Raw genomic sequence first — 14166 nt, 5'->3', positions numbered from 1 at the left:
AGGCTGATGAGTGTGTGGGTGTGCGGCCGGTAGAATTAAAAGGGTGCAGGCAAACACAGCACACTATAAACTAGGAAGCACGGATGGCTGTATACTCCTGCAAATTATAGTGTTGTATGCTGTATTTTGTCCTTCCCTGGTTTTCAGTGTGAGATGTTGTAGCCGAGGGGTTAGCTGTCATCCATGGCGTTCCTTCCTTACTCCTCAGATCTCTGGCTTATAAATGTGTGCTGCAAAATTAACTCGGGGAAGAGTGGAAGCAATGTGAAGAAGGAGAAATTGGTTTAGGGGCATGGTTTGCTTGGTAAAAAAGAAAAATTATAAAGAAAACACATTAAATGTGGGAGCTGTGCATGCTTTAGACCGGAAAAAAACACAGGGACTGCAGGCAATTTCTTTCCTGCATTGTATGTGGAGGGCAGAGTTTACACTACTTCTTAGCAGATGCTTTTAAGCATGGACCCAGCCTCGTGATGATTTACCAGGAGGACATCATCATCTTTGGACCTTTGCCTATAGATTTATTCAGAGTAAAAGGCAGAAGGACCCTTCTGGACAATCTCGAGGGTGAATAAGAGAAAGAGTTACTTATAAACAGTTACAAATTGGTACTTGGTAATGGCTGTAGTGTTGATCAGACAATATAAGAGGGCCCCCAGTGGCTACCGACTTAACAGCTGCATGTAAGTCAGCCAGTGAACATTTGCTTGTAGCTGCTCTAGTTTTGTTTTTATTGAAGAACAAGAAGCATAAACGTGGGACAGGCAGTCTAGAGGCTGCTTAAAGGGTTTCACTTGTTTAAAGCCTATATTGAAGTGTCGGGGCCTTCCGTGAAAGGAACACGTTGTGCATTGAGTTGGTAACACAAATTGGGCCGGGTCATCTAACGCGGTGCCTTCAGCGGGGGTGCGGGGGATCGGGGGGGATCTGGCCTGCCGTACAAGTAACTCAGCAGCTCTGCAGCACGGGTAGCCAGTGCAAAGACACAGGATCCCCAAATGCGAGCATATGCTCAGCACGAAGACTGGTTTTGTTTGCTTTTATAGCTGGTTATCAGGTTAGTTGCTGAGGCAATGGGCTGCACCTCAATTAAAATCTACCTACCCCCATTGAAACATTTAATATTTGTGTAAATATTGAACATTTATATGAATATTAAGTGCATTTATTTAGAATTGATTCATGTTTACATTTTCCCACTATCTGAGTAAAGATTACAAATGGAAAGTAATTTACTTATGCAGAAATTCTGCATGCATCAAACTCATTTGTCTACCAGCAGTGGGGTAAACCATCCTCATCCGTGTTGCGAGGTCTTAACCATGTCCAAACTCATATCCTAACCATGGAAGGGCAATAGTAATCAGCAGTTCTGTGCTGTACAGTGGGTACTTTGTTCTTGCCTTCCTTACGGAGTTGTTGGATCCATAATGTGAAGGACGTGCTGACTTGTTTTACGACGTACCACATCAGGGAATGCAGTGCATGGTTTTCTGTTAGATTTGGAAAAGTGCAGGCTTTATATTAAAGGTTCATTTCTTTTTCATCGTTCAGCTAACTCATTTGCAGTGTAATGTACTTTCCTATTCCTCCTCCTGATAGTTGCTGCTTTTATACCTATTTTGCAAGCCATATTTTTAGTCTAATCCATACAGCAGTTGTCTAAAATTCCATAGCATTGCTTATTTCTTACCTATAACTCTTAATAAAAAATAGGGCTGTGCCAACCTATTATATCCTTAATAGAATATTCTAATGGTTATTAAATCAATTGACTCTGAATCTCACTTTAATAAATGAGTCAGACAGTATTTTCCAATTACTGTCAGCCACCACCTTTCCAAAGAGCAGATTATTTTGATTGAATTTTTTAAAGCTGTTCAGCACTTCTTTTTTCTTTTTCTTTTTTTCTTTTTTTCCCCAAGTAAGAGCAAAGAGCAGTAGCTCTGTTCTGCAGGGAAGGAGATCCTCTTGGACTGTATCTGACACTCCATTGCATTTCAGATTTATCCCAAATGGAAACTGAAAATGTGACATTTCACCGGCCCTTTATTTATTAATGATATCATACTTTGCACTTCCACAGCACCCTATCAGACTGTTTGCTAAACACGAAGAGCTAGATGGGGGCCAGCGTGTCAACAGAGCCTTTTGCCCCCGCTTTCCACATCTGGCACTTTTGCAAGAGCTGCCCCACCCTGGCTCTTTCATACTGGTGGGAGATAAGATGCTAGCTATGTTTTTTAAATTCTCCAAGGAGAGCAGAGCAGGAACAAGGCCTTGTTCCCTCATCCTTCCGCAGTGCTGGGTGACCCATGCAAGCAGGCAGTTGTGTGCCCAGACATGGTATCTTAAACCTTTTCAAAGGCAGATGGCAGTGATTCTGGGTCTTCTGTGTACGGTAGCTAGTCCTGGACTCTTCTCCAGCTCCACTGTCCCAGCTGTAATTAAAGTCTTAAGGGACACTAACTAGGTCAGCCTATTAAAGTAGAAATTAAAAATTAACACCTCTTTTTTAGAGATGGGTAGTCTGAGAAACACAGGCCATACTGGCATGCCCAAGGTGATAAGTGTAAGTCAGTGTTGGAGTTTGCAACAGCACCCAGGACTCCTGGCTCTTCTGCCAATACTGTAACCTTATCTGTCTCCCTTCAGTTTAAATCATGCTGGTCTCACGTTCTTGAATTCAAGGACTGGAACCTTGCCCTTTCTTCTGAGGCTGTAACACAGACCAGGTGATGTGCACAAAATGGGTGAAAAAGAGTGTGTAGGGGGGCGTTGATAACTCCCTAAACAGTGGGACTTAGGAAAAAAATTATTCTATTAGTTACACAAATGTAGTCATATTTTAAATGCGGTCTTTAGAACTAGGAGACTAAAAACATTTTATTTTTAAGAGAAAGCTTAGATTCTGCACAAATTGATGTCTCTTGCCTGGGGAAGTTTCCTATCTGCCCCAGGCGAGTGGGTGAGGGGATTTTTCAAACCCTGTTTATAAGCCTTTAGGAAAATCAGATTTGCAACATACAGTAATCAAAGTGGTTTTGATGTTTGTGACCAGGAGACTGCCTCGGATCTGAGTGATATGGGAAATACAATAGGGTCACATTTAATGGGGTTCAATTCTTCTTGAACAAGTACAGATACTGTGTAACTACAATTAGTTTTGCTTCAGCGTCAGGAGTGCATGCCTTTCTTCCTGCTTTTTCCTCATTAGCTAAGGTAATGGAAAGAGAAAAAAAGCCTTCTCTGTCTTCCGTAGCTCCATATAAAAATATTTCTTTTTAGGAAGTCTTTCTCCTTTGGTATGTTTGAAGAACTCCCCGTTCAGTGTTCCCATGCTCAAGAATGATTAGCGTGGTTCATTTACACTTTGCCAACAGTATCTCTGTGATCTGAGAATTGGCATCGATTATCTTCACCTTGACATGTGGAAGATCCTGAGATGGAGCTCCCTTTGTCCTAATTGCTTTGACTGTGTATATCAGCACAAACAGTCTGATGAAGAAACTTCACCCTTTGTGGGGACTTGCACCGTCTTCAGAACTATCTCTTTGGTAATGACCACGGCAAGGATCTGGATGTAGGAGGAGTGATCTGGTCACGTGTGGCAGTCTCTACATTCCTCGTAATTGAGTTGCAAGTTCGGGGAAGAAGAGGCATTTATATATGGTTTGCTGAGCCTTCCTCCTCTTTTCATTATGCTGTTCTGCAGCTTTGTCCACAGCTGTGGGTTGCTGCCTGTTGGGAGAGTGCAGCGTATAGCCTGCCTCGCAGGATGTGGACATCTCTCTTAGATGTACAGGCTGGTGCGTGCCAGGTTCTTTTCCCTCATGCTCCCCTTGACGGTGCTTGCATGGGCCATACTGGTCTTCTTTCAGCAGCAGCAAAAGCAGAACACGCTGGAAGGGTTTGTCAGTGATGGCGGAAAACCCCAAATCCCAGGCAACTTGAGAATCCACTGAAGTTTTCCCCGCTAAGGAAATAGCTAATGTATATTTGATAAATGGTTGCTAATTTACCTATGAAGACTTACAAAAGGTGTCACCTTCTTGATGAGAATGTGCCGCCTACCCCTAATCTGCCCCTGGAGGCTGTTGCGCAGCACGTGTTCGGCCAGCAGTGCCTGGCTGCCAGTGCAACTGGCCAGACGGGACACGGACCTCAGCAGCCCCTCCTCCGCTGCCTCGGCGGCAGTAGCCCGTGGGCACAGGATCGACAGGACCACTGGCCTTTTTCATCTGTTGCCCAGAGCAGGCCTGCCATTTCACACCCCTCTGGTAGCTCTTCAGTGTGTGGAGGTAGGCAGGAACATTGAACGTGGCTTTAATGAGGGCCTGGGTAGAGGACGGAGGGAAGTCTGCGGTTTGCTGCAGGAGCGCACGGGCGACGCGCGGCCACGTTTGCCTATACCTGTGGCACCGCTCTGTTGGCGCCAAGTCTGACAGGATGACAGGTCAACTTAAAATGGCCACATGCCAGCGTGTCCATTTGAGAGCCAAAAAGGAGGCCTACATTCCTCTCACAGTTGCTACGTGAAAAACACAGTTTTACCATGAAAGGCCATGGAGTCACCATATATATGAAAATTACGAAAGCTAGCTTTTTGGTGGAGAGAGAGCTCCCTGGCTACAGACTGTTGTCGGGGCAGAAATTTTTATAGTCGGCATGTTTTTACCTCCAAAGGAGACACCCCGCTACCCAACCCCAATTCTGTGTAAATCTTTTGGCTTTGTTGGTTTTCATCTGCCCCTTACCTTCTCATTATGAAGAGCTCTGGCCCCTTGTAGAGAACCACACGATGGTAGTTTTCAGTAGTCTCGCCTGCAGAACGGCCACCACCGCCTGGCTTAGCTCACGCTCTCTGAAGCCCAGAAATTCCCACCCTTGGCTAAACATGCCGTGACTTACGTGAAGGCTGAATTTAGCTTTCGGGCTGATGGGAAGTGAAAGCTGAGGGCTACCATTGAAATTTTGTCGGTTCTGCTAAGTTACTAAGGATAATTGTAGAGCGGGCGTGTGGCCCCACTCGGCTACACGAGGACCGTGTCGTGTTTTCTTTACGTTGGTGGGCAGGGTTGTTGCGTGCAGCACAAAACGTTGTCTCCGCTGTCACCATCTACAGCAACTGCCAAGCGCACACGTCCGTCACGGCGGTCACTAATGGCTGCAGGCAGCACTCTCTTTGGCAGGAGGTGGCCAGGGTGGGCAGGGCGCTCTCCTAAATCACCCCCTTTTCACCTGAGAAACGGTAGGGAGCCGTGCCAGTCGCCAAGCGCTTTACTCCCGCGTGGTTTTTAATAATCAGATACAGTATTTACCTGCGAGATCAATGCTACTCGTGTAGCACACCGGTGACATACAGAAGGACCTTTTCTAAGCGGCGCTGTGGGAATTGAGGCCTCTGCAGCAGGGCTGGAAGCCACTTCTTACCTAGCAACTGTTTCTAAGTAGGACAGCCGTTGACTGCCCTCATGGCGGAGTGGATGAATCCTGCAGCACCCTCAGGAAGGGAACCCGGTGCCAAGCACCAGCCGGCCTTCGGAGGACAATGGGAGGAAGCCGAAGAACAAGCGGCGGGGGGGGGGAAGGGTTTTAAAGCTGCAGGACCTTGACGGGAAAGCTGCGTCAGGAGACGCACGGGGACTTTTCTGAGCCGTTAAGAGAAGAAATGCAAATAAAGGGGGGAAAAAAAAAAAATCTAGGACTGTCAGAAAGGGAGCTGGGAAATCCTGCGGCTTGCAAAAGGTTTTGCGTACACCCCTGGGACTGAAAACCTGGAGCGGCAGTGATGTGAGGGTATAAACTACCCTCCCCTGTCATGGTGCTTTTACGAGAAATGCCACGTTAGCCAGAGTGCCAAAAACGTGTGCGTTCACAGTTCTTACCCATGCTAGGAGGATGATGTGTGATCGGCATTAATTCCTCACGCGCTGTTTTGCAAATGCACTTGATCGTGATCGGGTGACTGCTAAGAGATGATGTTTCAGGTCCCACTCATCATTTCCAAAGTCTAATGCTCTGCATTCCTGTTCAGTGGTAATTGTATGTGGACAATCCGTGCTTTTAATGCCCAGTTAAGCTTTGTACATTCTGAAACCTTCCAGGTAAAAGAACACATTAGCAGCCATAGGTGCTATGGGGCATCCAGTTTCCTGAGCTTGGGAGAACAGAAAGTCTCCTTGGTGCACAGATCATGTTGGACTGTCTCTTTGGTAAGGGCTGTGGTGAATTTCACTTTTCCTTTGATTTCTCCCGCAGATGAAGGACTGAACCATGAATGCAAACTCTGCAATCAGACGTTCGACTCTCCTGCCAAACTTCAGTGCCACCTGATAGAGCACAGCTTTGAAGGCATGGGGGGCACTTTCAAATGTCCAGTGTGCTTTACAGGTAGGAGGCGATCACTGCTTGGCCCAGTCATGCCCTTGGCTTGTGTGCGTGGAATTCCACTTACAACTGTGTCACGTGCTGGCTTTCAGTCAGTTTTAGGAGGGGACATTACATTTGTTCTCATTGGAAATACTGATTAGAAATCATTTAGAAAGCTGAGCTTCTTGTAAGGTCAGGTATCCTATCTGTAAGAACTACATTTCAAGCTCCCCTATCGGAAACTTGAGTTTCTTCTTATAATTACAGAAGTGATAGTCTGTTACCTTCCATGGTATCATGTTCATTACCTTCACATTCCAAACTTGCCGAGGTTAAAACTGCCCATAAATTTGTGCTTTAAAGCTACAGATGTTTCATCTAAAACGATATAACTCAGAGCTAAACTTGGCCCCACGGGCAAGGGTTGCTAGGCATAGCCTGTGCAGCAACATTCTCCTCTGATCGGGTAAGAAAGCTTGCTTGCGTGTGTTTGTTGGCTTGTGGTGAGAAGAAACACCCTTGTAATGTGCTTTAGAAAGCAAACCATGCTGTCTTGCCACAAGTCAAGTTCTGCTCTCCCCTGACACAAGTCCAAGTGTGGAATAATCCTCCCCAACTCAGTGGTGTTATTCAGTAGTAAAACCCAAGTGAGAAAATAACTTGACCCAGTAGGGCTAAGCACTGCAGTGTTTGGGCCATAATGAGGAACAGAAAAATGCTGTTGTTGGAAATGAAAACACATTAAAAGGATGCCTACAGAGTTGTTGTGAGTTTTTTTAAGGATTTCCTAATAGAACATTTCATAAAATGATAACCTAAAACATAAGCGTTAATATGTAGCTTACATGCCCAATTTTGCTTTACAAGATGAAAATCAAAGATAATCACAAACATGACAAAACACACTTTGGGTATTCTCGCATCAATGGCATGCTAATTCTGGAAGCCATTCAAGGTTTCTGTTCTCCATTAATGGGAGTGAAGGATTTTCATTGATAGGCAAATAGACCCTTTAATACCTTCGTTTTACTTCTCTTTGTTTGGCAGCTCCCCTCCCAATAAAACCCAAGTGCGCGCTACAGAGGAAAATTAAAGTTGAATTTTTCATCTCTCAGATACAGTGGCTGGTGATGATTATTACCTCACTGTGTTCAGGTTTCACGCATCTCTGTGGGTTATAAAATTAAAAAAATACATAGTTCATCTTCACTGCACAGCTTGTCGTAGTAATGTCTGAGCGTGAATAGCACTGCTGTAAACAGTTTGCCTGTTAGGCGTCTGCGTTCAATAATTCTTTCAGTTAGGCATTTTTTTTGTTTTTTAGTTTTATTACTGCTTCTCCAAATTTTTTGCTCTTGTCTTTGTGTACACATTATGAGGCAACGTTTTTTTAGCGTAATGCCATGGGTCTTTGATTTCCAAGTTTGGGGGAGTTGTAAGTGCAATATAAAAGCTTGCATATGTAAGGAGTACCCAGTGACGGTTCTCCTTGTGAGCAAGATCCCTGATAAAACTAATTCTTTAATGTTTGAGCCAGTAGCCTTGTAAAATGTGTTAAAGAGTACGGAGATAAGTCGATTCCAATCTGTGTGAAACGTTTTTAAATTTTGCTGATGGGGTAAATAGACACCGAGCATTAATCATAAACAATGGTGTTTTATTAGCAATATGCCATTAAATTATTTCAGTACGTCTTGCTAGAATATTAACAAGAAGTAAAAATCACCAGTATGAGCTTTATATGGAAAATGGAATCTGATCTTTTTTTTTTTCAGGGTAATGAGAAATGTGATTAAAATGTATGACTCAGAAGAACAATATTCTGATGGTTTTTGTTGCCTTGCAATTAGAATAATTTTAATGATTAGGAGTGGAGTCAAAGTCAAATGCCAGCATCTTTAATAAATCCTTTCCCTGCCTATACAGATTAATATTGTAGATGCAAACTTTTTTAGGTCACAGTGCACCAGGCATCCATCAGAAGTCAGTGCTGCCAACCCAAACACTGCCTCTGGCATATACAATTTAATTATTAATAGTATGTCTCCTAGGTAAACTGTTACACAGTCTTAGGGCCTTGTTTTGTAGTCATTAAAATTGAACATGTTTATATTATTGAAACCCTTGCATTCAGTGTGTAGGCAGAGTTGATCTTAAAGTATCCAAAGAGAATTTACCTGCAGTTCTGTTTCACATTTATAGACATTGCCCCAGAGTAGCTGTGGGATATAATTTTTAGCATTAACACATTTAAATACAGAGCTGTTTGTTAGCTTTAACTTTAGGCGCACAGAGTAAACAGGACTTTGGCATCTGTGCTTTTCAAACCTGTTTGTTGCTAGGAAATAAGTTTTGTGTGTGTTCACTCAAAGTGCAGTAAGCATGAAGAAATAATTCTGAAGAGAGAATGGCATTTTTAAATTCTTTACATTTGAAACCTTCACTGGTTGTCCTGTTAGGGTCTTTTTTTTTTTTTTTTTTCTGTTTATCTCTTTCAATTCATTCATTTTAGAAGAAGGATCACACTTTGTAGATAGCATTCATTGATACCCATTATAGCAACAGTGTAATGTGAAATCAGAGTGCGCCAGCCTAATTTTACCTCTTGGAATTGCTGAGTGTTAATGGGAAATTGTTTATAAAAAATTCTTCACTTGCAATATGAAATAATGAAAAACTTGTTCTTGTTGTTTGTCTAATATTCCAGTGTTTGTCCAAGCAAACAAGTTGCAGCAGCATATTTTCTCAGCCCATGGACAAGAGGACAAGATCTATGACTGCACACAGTGTCCACAGAAGTTCTTCTTCCAAACAGAGCTGCAGGTACGACACTTGTTACCTAAGGGTTATAACAGCGTTATATATTTGATAGCTGAGTTCAAAGCTTTACTTGCCATGACTTCCTCTGATACTTACTCATCATCAGGATGGGAATGAGGGAAGGACGAGAGAAATTGCAGGTGATTCAATCCGTGCTGCTTCAAAAAGGTGCTGACAGAAAGCCACCTGGTACAGACCTGAATTTTGGGAGCCATCTTTGGATTCTTGCTCTGGAGCTTGTTGCAGCTCAAGATATTCTTCAGGAGAGAAAAATGGGCATCCTATTTTTCAGTTTGATATCCATAAAACATTTACTCAAGCAGTGGAATGGAAAATAAGCATATTCTTTCGTCTCTTAAGTGTGAAAAGCTAAGCACTGAAGTCAGAGTGTAGGAATGGGGCAAGGGTGAGGAGGGGGGAAGTAAAATTTATCTTGGCTGGCCATTTCCCATAAATACTAACTTGGTGGGGAAAAAAAATAATAGGGTCAAATGAATGGTACACTGTCTTCTTGCGTGCTGTTGTCAGACTTGTAATGATACTATTTACTAATGGTAAACAAAAGGACAGAGAGGAAGAAATAAATGTTGAACAAGATCTGAAAACAATTTTGGATGAAGGGATTATTTACTACTTATTAACATACTGCACTGCTTGTCTTACAATGACAAGTGGTGGTGTGTTATTCCTGATATGGTGTTACATTTTGAGACAGCATCAGAAGATTGTTTCTAAATTACTTTAGTTTGTATTGAAGCATTAAGATAAATTGACAGAGGAAGAAATTTCATGGTCTCTGATGGTATATAGGGATGGAACAAGGAGAAGTATTTGTACAGTAAGGCCTTTCTCACACCATCCAGCATGTGTTTTTTTATTTGGAATGGAGACACTTTTCAGCACTTAAGGTTTTTCAGTAGTTTTTTATAGCATGGGCCCCCATTTCTAAGTCCTTTGACTGAGGTGTCCACTATTAATTTTGTTTTGGACCAGAGCTGGATTTTGTCTCATCAACAGAGGCAAAAGGCTAGTGAGGCATGTGCACATGTATGCCCATTCAGTATTTCACTTACTGGAAGTTTTACATGCTGAAAACCTGATATTAACGTTTGGCATGATGATATGAAATACTTCTTTGGAGAAAAAGAAATCAGAGCGTTTAAACCATGCATGAATTCATTGCGTGAGACATTGGTGTTTATATCAATTGCACTGCATTTTCTCTTTCCTAATTTCTCAGAATCATAGAATTGTATAGGTTGCAAAAGACATTGAAGATCATCAAGTCCCACCGTTAGCCTAGCACTGCCAAGTGTACCCCTAAACCATGTCCCTAAGCACCACCCGTCTTTTAAACGCCTCCAGGGATGAGGACTCAACCACTTCCCTGGGCAGCCCGTTCCAATGCTTAACAACCCTTTTGGTGGAGATTTTTTTCCTAATATCCGATCTAAACTTCTCCTGGCACGACTTGAGGCCATTTCCTCTTGTCTTATCGCTTGTTACTTGGCAGAAGAGACCGACCCCCACCTTGCTACAGCCTCCTTTCAAGCAGTTGTAGAGGGTGATAAGGTCTCCCCTCAGCCTCCTCTTCTCCAGATTAAACAACCCCAGTTCCCTCAGCTGCTCCTCATAAGACTTGTGCTCCAGACCCCTCACCAGCTGTGTTGCCCTTCTCTGGACATGTTCCAGCAATGCAACATCTTTCTTGTAGTGAGGGGCCCAAAACTGAACACAGTATTTGAGGTGCGGCCTCACCAGTGCCAAGTACAGGGTAACAATCACTTCCCTGGTCCTGATGGCCGCACTACTTCTGATACAAGCCAGGATGCTGTTGGCCTTCTTGGCCACCTGGGCACACTGCCGGCTCATATTCAGTTGGCTGTCGACCAACACCCCCAGGTCCTTTTCTGCTGGGCAGCTTTCCAGCCACTCTTCCCCAAGCCTGTAGCATTGCATGGGGTCATTGTGACCCAAGTGCAGGACCTGGCACTTGGCCTTGTTGAACCTCATACAGTTGGCCTCGGCCCATCGATCCAGCCTGTCCAGATCCCTCAGCAGAGCCTTCCTACTCTCAAGCAGATCAAGCCTCCTGCCCAGCTTGGTGTCATCTGCAAACTTGCTGAGCGTGCATTCAATCCCCTTGTTGAGATCATTGATAAAGATAGATATTAAACAGAAATTACCTCTGTACTGAGCCCTGGGGAACACCACTTGTGACCAGCCGCCAACTGGATTTAACTCCATTCACCACAACTCCTTGGGCCCAGCCATCCAGACAGTTTTTTACTCAGCAAAGAGTACGCCCGTCCAAGCCATGAGCAGCCAGTTTCTCCAGGAGAACGCTGTGGGAAATGGTGTCAAAGGCTTTACTAAAGTCTAGATAGACAACATCCATGGTCTTTCACTCATCCACTAGGTGGGTCACCTTGTCATAGCAGGAGATCAGTCAAGCAGGACCTGCCTTTCATAAACCCATGCTGACTGGGCCTGATCACCTGGTTGTCCTGTATGTGCTGTGTGATGGCACTCAGGATGATCTGCTCCATCACCTTCCCTGGCACTGAGGTCAGACTGACAGGCCTATAGTTCCCTGGATCCTCCTTCCAGCCCTTCTTGTAGATTGGGCGTCACATTTGCTAACCTCCAGTCAGCTGGGACCTCCCCGGTTATCCAGGGCTGCTGGTAAATGATGGGAAGTGGCCTGGTGAGCACTTGTGCCAGCTCCCTCAGTACCCTTGGGTGGATCCCATCCAGCCCCATAGACCTGTGTGTGCCTAAGTGGTGTAGCAGGTTGCTAACCGTTTCCCCTTGGATTTGGGGGCTTTTATACTGCTCCCCATCCCTGTCTTCCAGCTCAGAGGGCTGGGTACCAGGAGAATGACTGATCTGACTATTAAAGACTGAGGCAAAGAAGGCATTAAGTACCTCTGCCTTTTCCTCATCCTTTGCCACTGTGTTTCCCCCCACATCCAGTAAAGGATGGGGACTCTCCTTACCCCTCCTTTTCTTGCTAATGTATTTATAGAAACATTTTTATTGTCTTTTATGGCAGTAGACAGATTAAGTTCTAGTTGGGCTTTGGCCCTTCTTATTTTCTCCCTGCATCACCTCATGACATCCTTGTAGTCCTTCTGAGTTGCCTGCCCCTTCTTCCAAAGGTCATAAACTCTCTTTTTTTTTCCTGAGTTCCAGCCAAAGATCTCTGTTCAGCCAGCCCGGTCTTATTGCTCACTGGCTCATGTTTCAGCACAGGGGGACAGCCTGCTCCTGCACCTTTAAGATTTCCTTCTTGAAGAACATCCAGCCTTCCTGGACTCTGTCAACCAGGCTGTTAAACAGGCCAAAGTCTGCCCTCCGGAAGTCCATGGTGGCAGTTCTGCTGACCCCCCTCCTTACTTCTCCAAGAATCGAAAACTATCGTTTTGTGATCTGTATGCCCAAGATGGCCTCCAACCATCACATCACCCAACAATCCTTCTGTGTTCACAAACAACAGGCCCAACGCAATGCCCTCCCTAGTTGGTTCCCTCACCAAATGTGTCAGGAAGTTATCTTCCACACACTCCAGGAACCTCCTAGACTGTTTCTTCTCTGCTGCATTGTATTTCCAGCAGATATCTGTAAGTTGAAGTCTCCCACAAGAACAAGAGCTAGTCGTTGTGAGACTTCTCCCAGCTGCTTATAGAATATTTTGTCTGCCTCTTCATCCTGGTTGGTTGGTCTCTAACAGACTCCCACCATATCTGCCCTGTTGGCCTCCCCCCTGATTCGTACCCATAAACACTCAACCCTATCATCATCATCATTAAGTTTTAGACAATCACAACACTCCCTAACATAGAGGGGTACCCCACCACCTCTCCTTCCTTGCTTATCGCTTCTGAAGAGTTTATAGCCATCCATTGCAGCTCTCCAGTGTGTGAGTCATCCCACCACGTTTCTGTGATGGCAACTATGTCATTGTTTTCCTGCTGCAGCAGTGGCTTCCAGCTCCTCCTGTTTGTTGCCCACGCTGCGTGCATTGGTGTAGATGCACTTCAGCTGGGCTATTGATCCCACCACCTTTTTGGGGAGAGAAACCCTAATTCCTACATGACTGGTCTCAGGCACTTCTGTGGTTTCTAACACATCAATAACCCTTGCATCTTTGCTACTGCATGGATTTCCATCTCCTACCTCTGGTGAGATGGCAGACTGAAGGACCTTGCTAGCACACCATCCCTCAAACGTTGGCATGCCACCCCCAGGCTTATCGCTAGCAAGCCTGGTTTTATCCCTCTCCCCCTTCAAATCTTATACAAAGCTCTTTCAATGAACCCTGATAACTCCTGTGCAAAGATTCTTTTCCCCCTTTGAGACAAGTATACCCCTTCTGTCACCATCAGGCCTGGTGTCGTGTAGACCAACCCATGATCAAAAACCCCAAAATTCTGCCAGTGACACCAGGCTTGGAGCCAGGTATGGATGGCTCTTCCTGTGTCTTCCCTCATCATTCCCTGCAACTGGAAGGATAGAGGAGAACACTGCTTGTGCTCTTGATCCCTTAACCAGTCGTCCCAAGGCCCTGAAGTCTCTCTTGATTGCCCTCAGAATTCTTGTTGCAACTTTATTGCTGCTTACCTGAAAAATCAATAATGGACAGTAATCTGAGGGCCATACCAGGGTAGGGAGCTTTCTCTTCACATCTTTAACCCATCCCCAGGGAGGCAGCAGACTTCCCTAAGAAGTGGGTCTGGTCCGCATAATGGGCTTTCTGTTCCCTTCAGAATGGAGTGTCCTAGAACAACAAACCATCTTTTTTTCTTTACGGAAGCAGTTTTGACAGAGGGCACAGGCTGACTTAACGTCAGTGACACCTCCAAGCTGGATGAACCATGGTCCTCATCATTGTTCGGTTCCACTTGCAGAACCTCATACCTATTCTGCAAGGGCACCTGGGATGGTGGGGCAGCCTCAGAGGAGAGGCGTTTG

General features: G+C 44.7%; 1 protein-coding gene across 1 annotated transcript in view; it reads left to right on the top strand.

Moving 5' to 3' along the window:
* The window catches only part of ZNF521 (zinc finger protein 521), a 205348-nt gene extending 196039 nt beyond the window's left edge, over nucleotides 1-9309 (top strand). The window contains exons 8-9 of the mRNA XM_035903018.1: nucleotides 6262-6393; nucleotides 9080-9309. Coding sequence (XP_035758911.1) covers nucleotides 6262-6393; nucleotides 9080-9309 — 362 coding nt within the window. The remainder of the gene's footprint in view (nucleotides 1-6261; nucleotides 6394-9079) is intronic.
* Nucleotides 9310-14166: the final 4857 nt, after the last annotated feature.

The sequence above is a fragment of the Egretta garzetta genome, unplaced genomic scaffold, assembly GCF_000687185.1.
Source record: "Egretta garzetta isolate BGI_Z169 unplaced genomic scaffold, ASM68718v1 scaffold229, whole genome shotgun sequence".
NCBI classification, from domain to species: Eukaryota; Metazoa; Chordata; class Aves; order Pelecaniformes; family Ardeidae; genus Egretta; species Egretta garzetta.
The sequence above is the reverse complement of the archived record's forward strand: the minus strand, read 5'-3'. Positions and strand labels throughout refer to the sequence as shown.